This window comes from Lates calcarifer, linkage group LG11, assembly GCF_001640805.2.
Source record: "Lates calcarifer isolate ASB-BC8 linkage group LG11, TLL_Latcal_v3, whole genome shotgun sequence".
Lineage (NCBI taxonomy): Eukaryota > Metazoa > Chordata > Actinopteri > Centropomidae > Lates > Lates calcarifer.
In genome coordinates, this window is record NC_066843.1 from 2,472,052 (window position 1) to 2,478,872 (window position 6,821).

At 44.1% G+C, this 6,821-nt stretch overlaps 1 protein-coding gene across 1 annotated transcript; it reads left to right on the forward strand.

Annotated features, from left to right (window-relative positions):
- The first annotated feature begins 161 nt into the window (after positions 1-161).
- On the forward strand, positions 162-6,310 carry gig2e (grass carp reovirus (GCRV)-induced gene 2e). Its single transcript, XM_018684680.2, has 5 exons — positions 162-318; positions 431-926; positions 3,235-3,622; positions 4,394-4,403; positions 5,672-6,310. The coding sequence occupies exons 2-5, from the start codon at positions 447-449 to the stop codon at positions 6,174-6,176; spliced, it is 1,383 nt and encodes a 460-aa protein (XP_018540196.1). The 5' UTR covers positions 162-318; positions 431-446; the 3' UTR covers positions 6,177-6,310.
- The last annotated feature ends 511 nt before the right edge of the window (positions 6,311-6,821 follow it).

The window sequence follows — 6,821 nt, forward strand, 5'->3', positions numbered from 1 at the left end:
TCATCCTCATCACCTGTTTTCATGTAAGTTATTGGCGGCATCATGTGATGAGAATGAAAAGCAAAAGCAAAATGAAAACCTGCAGAAAGTGTAGGAATGTGGTTCTGAAGTATGTTCCTGTTCCACATTTCTTCATGACAGTGATGTCTTTGTTCACCTGTCTCCACTGTGTCTGACTGTAAACAATCATAAAATGGTGCCAGAAGTAAAAGTGAAAGATGATTGCACATTTACTGAATCTCCTCCCAAAGCCTGAAAGATCTTATTTAAAGTCGAAGTGAACGCACACTCTGCACTGTTTGATGAACCCAGAGAAAGGTACGTGAACTTAACGTGGACCTTAAATATCGTTGTGATGTCAAATCATTTCTTGATTTTGTAAATTTGCAGATCCTTCTGAAGACTTCACACTAAACCTGTGTTCTTACAGTGATTCTGACGCCAACATGAGTCAGGTTCAGTGGGCTGAAGATGACTTCGATCTGCCCCAGGGGGCAGCTCCACTCGGCCTCTCTGAGCCAGTCGATGGTAAAACCTACATCATGTACCACGGGACCACGAAGAAGAACGCTCAGTCCATCAAGGCCAATGGGTTTCAGCAGTCTACAGGGGGGATGCTCGGCCGCGGGGTCTACCTGAGCAGAGACCTGAAGAAAGCCAGCCGCTATCCCATTGGTCACCCTGAGTCTGACAGGGCCGTGGTCAAGGTCAAGGTCGAGGTGGGAAAAGTGATCGCCATCAACCGTCAGGGCCACCCTCTGCAGAGGAGCTGGCACGACAAGGGGTACGACACGGCCTGGGTGCCCCCCAACTGTGGGATGGTGAAGAGCGGTTTGGAGGAGGATTGTGTCTGGGATCCCAAACGAATCAAGGTCATTAATATCATCAACCCAACCCCAGTCCGAGGCCGATCTGCAGATGAGAGTGTCGAACGCAACCGCAGGTCAGTTCCACACTGAAATAATCACAATGCTGAACTCAAACAACATTTCCTAAAGACATGTACATGAGAGTAAATGGTTATCTGTATATTCACATGGGATAATGCAGCATTCTGTCGCCACTAGTTAAAGTTTAACTCTCCAAGTCACCTGACGTCTGTGACTTTTGGACACAGTAAATTCATCACCTGCATTTTTGTCTTTATAACAAGACCACAGCTGCTCTCACACATCCGCTGTATCCTGTCAGCTCGCTGCTATAAAGTCCATGTAGTGTCCCAGTGAGCCCAGTGATTCTGTGGCTGCACTGTTTTATTTACAGCCATGTTTAGCTGAATACCTCTGAGGACTTTAAACTAATGAGTCTCTTTCCTGCAGGCGTGGCATCAGCCTGGCAGAGCTCCTGAGCCCTGAAAACAGTGAGTATTTTGATCGGGTTTTCGGGCCAGTTCTGTTTGGCAGAAACAACACATACCATCCGATGTATGACGCCCCCTGGGGGCCACCCAGATATGGAATGATGCCAAACTGGTCTGATGAGAATTTCAGGCTCTCCAGGATCATTCCATTCGACCCGTTCCAAGTCGAACCTCCCCATCATTGTTGTCTGTGCCACGGCCACTACTGTTAACCATTTATTTTGTAGGCTCAAATGTATTTTCATATATTTGGATGAAAAGCACTGGACATTGAATTGTGTCACTGTGTCATTCTAACCTGCAAAATAAATATGTCATGTTAATTATGAGTGGCTGCCTGTTTATAATGAAAACCAAGAGTCACTTTATCTTGGAACAACAGGTTTTACATGGAAACAAAGCAGCAGAAAATCACAGTTTATCTGAAGACAGATTCAGTTTTAATCAGTTGAAGTCACTTCCTGGAACCAAGAAAGAGTCCAACACACGATCCCCCATAAATCCCACTGTGTCACTTTTACAGTTTGGGTTTTATACAAACTAAACAAAGTAGATATGAACATGTTCACACACATCTTTAGATGTGGTCCTCTAATATGTCATTTCAGTCAGTTGTCGCTCCTACATTTTGTCTTGTGACTCTATTGTCCTTCTTTATCTGTCTGCTGATCTCTCATCACACTTCAGTCAAACCTCTAGAAGTTTAGATCCTTACAGGGACCAAAGGAACAGACGCAGAACAACTACAGACATCATGGTTGTACTGTTTGTACTTATTGTGTGTCTGTGCCCAGTTTGTGTGACAGTGTTGAAAAGCAGTTTGCACCAACAAAATGAAAACCTACGTCGAGTGTAGGAATGTGTTTCTGAAGGGTGTTCCCAGTTATTTCCTCTTCATGTGTGATGTATGCACCTCGTTTGACTGTAAACAAAAGTCATTAAACCGTGCCAGAAGAGAAATGAAAGTGAAAGACGGATGCAAATTTATTGAATCTCCTCCCAAAGTCTGAAGGATCTTATAAAAAGAGAAGTGAACACACATCCTTCACTGTTTGACGAACCCAGAGAAAGGTACGTGAACACAACTTGTTTTTAGAGTTAATATTACCAATACTATCTGTATGACGAGTCTGATGTAAAGTTTGTTCTTAAACCTTCAGTGGAATACTTTGATGAGTCTGACTCATGAACTTTCTGACTGATTAATCCTGATGTTCTCAGACCTTAACGATCACAACTCTGAACTTAGAAATAACAGGAAACAACAGTTAAATCAGGGTGTAGTTGTAAAACTGTGGCCTTCCATTTTACAGAACAGACTGTGATTATATGTGAAGTGGAATAAGTAGCTGTCTTTAAACAAACATGGGATAATACAACACTGGAGTTCACCAGCAGTTTAAACTCTCTACGTCACCTGAGTATTAGACTTTTGGACACAGTAAAATCATCACCTGCACTCTGATCTTTATCATATAACAAGAGTAAAACCAAACAGTCAGAGTGTTACCAAAGTCATTAGGATCCAGAGGTTCAGCTTTAACTCAAAGTGGACTCTGGATCAAATTTCACATCTCACCAGGACTAAGTAAAGCTACAGAGCTCAGCTGACAGTTTCTTCCTGCTTCTTCCAGTCTTTGTGCTAAGCTAGGCTAAACACATCCAGAATACTGCTGTGTAATCAAATAATCTCTGTATTTTGTGGTTTCATTCCTGTGTAGTTTTATTTGCAGTGATGTTTTGTTCCTTCTGAAGTCTTCACACTAACAAACCTCTTTTCTCACAGTGATTCTGACGCCAACATGAGCCGGCTCCAGTGGGCTGAAGATGACTTCGATCTGCCACCGGGGGCAGTTCGACTCTGCCTCTCTGAGCCAGTTGATGGCCAAACCTACATCATGTACCACGGGACCACGAAGAAGAACGCTCGGTCCATCCTGGCCAGTGGGTTTAAGCAGTCTGCAGATGGGATGCTCGGCCGCGGCGTCTACCTGAGCAGAGACCTGAAGAAAGCCAGCCGCTATCCCATTAATCACCCTGAGTCTGACAGGGCCGTGGTTAAGGTCGTGGTCAATGTGGGAAGAGTGAAGAGAATCGACCGTCAGCACCACCCTCTGCAGAAGACCTGGCATGACCACGGGTATGACACGGCCTGGGTGCCCCCCAACTGTGGGATGGTGCCAAGTGGTTTGGAGGAGGATTGTGTCTGGGATCCCAACCAAATCAAGATCATTAAAGTCATCAACCCAACCCTAGACCCAGGTCCAGCTACCTTTGGATATGGTGCACGGGGCTACATGTGAGCTCTGCAAGCTGTTACCAAGTTATTTTGTATGGTCAAATGTATTTTTATATATTTGGATTTTGTATTTTTTTACTACGTCATTGTAACTTGGAAAATAAATGATTTTAAAACCAACTTGTTTCTCCAGAATCTTCTGTCACAGCTGCTCTGGATAATCCACAGACTTTACTGTCTGTCTTTATTTCACTTTGTATTTATCCAGTTAACAGACAAGGTCAAGGTAACAGAGACAAAGCACAAAATATTAATTTATCTGAAGATAGAATCAGAGCTAGGCTAGCAGTTTCCCCTTGTTTCCAGTCTTTATGCTAAGCTAATCTAATGTACTGCTGGCTGTAGCTTCATATTTACTGTACAGACATCATGAGAGTGAGATCAGCTGAATAATAAGTTCATATGCATATTCAAAAAATGGTGACTTACTCCTTTAACATTTTGTATTGTGACTGTAGTCCTTCCTCTTCTTCCTCAGGTACTCTATAGTTTTAGATCCCTACAGGGGTTATTAGCTGCTGTAAGTGATTGAAATGGTTGGGGTGAGTTATGTTGTGCAGCCACTGAACATGAAGATCTGGAAAAAATTATGCCCTTTCTTCTTTCAGACACCCAGTCTGGAAAAACCCATCTGTATCCCATGTTCACATCTGCCCACTGTGCAGCTGGCACGACAGAAACCCAACATCTCTGCTTGGTTGACCACACCTACATCCCCTCTGACTGTGACTAAGTCATTAAACAGTGCAAGAGGTGAAACGAAACTGAAAGATGGATGCACGTCTACGGAATTTCCTCCTAAAGCCTGAGGGTCCTTTTATAAAGCGAAGTGAACTCAGGCGCGACTCTGTTGGACGAGAACGAGAGAGAGAGGTATGTAATACAGTTTTACTGTAACATCTGCATTTTTATCACCAGTATTATGAATAATTAGTGATGAGATGATGGTAGTTAGTCTGATGGAACGTTTGTTCTTAAACCTTCAGTGGGTTCGCTGATGAGTCTGACTCAGCTCTGAACTTCCTGACTCATTAATCCTGATGTTTTCTGACTTTGACGATCGAAACAGCTCTTAGTTAGATTGTGCCATACACTTATAATAATGAGAAACTGTGAACCACTCCAGAGGAATGAAGAGTCATCTTCAAAATAACATGGGAGAGTGCAGCACTGTGAAACCTCTCTGATATTCAAAGGATCAAATCTCCACCTGTTACCAAGAGAAACACCTGCATTTTTATTTTTACTTTATATCCAGACTAAGACTCTGTAGCCAGGAAAGACTCTGTGAGGCTCTGAGCTAAATGCTAACATGTTGACTAACTTTCCTTCACTGTGCCTCTGGATAGTATTCGCTGTTGTTTTCACTCTCCTATCTGAAGAATGGCTGTGTACATCTGCCCTGAGCAACCAAGGTCCTTCAGGATTTAAGGAGTGAACAGTCATAACTCAAACTGTTTCCCCTGGGAAAACACTGCATGAAGAAAACAGCGTGACTTGGTTGAGCATGATTTCGTGTTCAGGCTTTGTCGCTCAGTAGATACTTCATGTATGGGTGGGTGAAGATTGTCCTTTTTAGGACATGTAGCTGTCAGTATGAGCTGTGTGTGGTTTATAATACGCCCTGTCAGGAAGACGGCCGTCAGAACTGGGTGTTCACTTTACTCATCTCGGATCTCCTCAACGTTAAACATCGATAATAATTCTGCTTAAAACATCTGTAGTGAGTTAACCAGGTCCCAGGATTTCCATCACAAAGACTAAGTCCTGATGTTTAGCTGGTTTATTTTTGAATGTTTTTAAAGTGCATCCAGCTGTTATCAGAGCTTTAAACTCTCAGTTTTGTTTCCTGTTTAATAGAGCTTGGCTGTTTCCCTTTGCAGACAGTGTCTGTGCTAAGCTAGGCTAAGTACACCCCGAACCTAGATTGGCCCTCAGTTACCTCAGTGTGTTGCTGATTAATCTCTGGTTTTAAATCTGTGTCTTTACATGAATGATCCTCTTCCCTGCAGTGATACTGAAACCATCATGAGCCGGTTCCAGTGGGCTGAGGATGACTTTGACCTGCCTGTGGGGGTCTTTCCACTCGGCCTCTCAGCGCCAGTTAATGGCAGAAAGTACGTCATGTACCACGGCACCACCAGGAGCAACGCTCAGTCCATCCTGGACAACGGTTTCTGCCAGTCCAGAGGGGGGATGCTCGGCCGCGGGGTCTACCTGAGCAGAGACCTGCAGAAAGCCAGCCGCTATCCTCTCCACCACCCTGAGTCTGACAGGGTCGTGGTCAAGGTCGTGGTCAACGTAGGAAGAGTGATCGCCATCAACTATCAGGGCCACCCTCTGCAGAAGAGCTGGCACAACCACGGGTACCACACGGCCTGGGTGCCCCCCAACTGTGGGATGGTGCCGAGCGGTTTGGAGGAGGATTGTGTCTGGGATCCCAACCGGATCCAGATCATTAATATCATCAAACCGCGCCCAGTCCAGCCTGAATGGGGTGCATGGGGCTACATGTGATCACCATGAGCTGTTACCATGTTATTTCATATGTTCAAATGTATTTTTATATGTTTGGATAAAAAGTCAATGACGCTGCATTTTGTCACTGCGTCACTGTGACCTGCAAAATAAATGAGTCCTGTTAAATCTGAGTGGCTGACTGTTTATACTGAGAGCACAAGACCATGAACAAACCAGATGTTAGACCAGGCTAGCAGTTTCCCTTTGTTTCCAGTCTTTATGCTAAGCTAATCTAATGGACTGCAGGTGTTATATTCAGACATCATGATGGCTGAGGTCACAGATATTCAGGTGAGCCCTGCTGTGTTTCTGTCTTCAGGTGAGTGTGTGTCGTTCTTGGTACATACAGGACTGTTCATGTTAATGTTCACTGAGGTGTGTAGTTCATGTTGCTGTGTCCAGGTGGCGCTGTGGCTCCATGGTTAACACAACCAGCAGCTCCTGGATGAAGAAGCTGTGAAGTGACAGTGAATCAGACACAGGTATGAATGTTTCCTCTTTAACTGACTCTACACACCTGAGTTATTCAGTCACATGATCACATGCTGTTATTAATCTACGGTCACATGGATTCACCTTTGATTTCATACGTTGGTACGTACAGGACTGATCTGATTATTAGTTTCAGGATTCCTTCTTTTC

Excerpts from the sequence above, each read along its gene's own strand:
- gig2e (XM_018684680.2), top strand. The coding sequence starts at position 447 with ATGAGTCAGGTTCAGTGGGCTGAAGATGACTTCGATCTGCCCCAGGGG. Across the intron at positions 927-3,234 it reads GCCGATCTGCAGATGAGAGT|CCAGTTGATGGCCAAACCTA; the intron begins GTCGAACGCAAC and ends TGCCTCTCTGAG.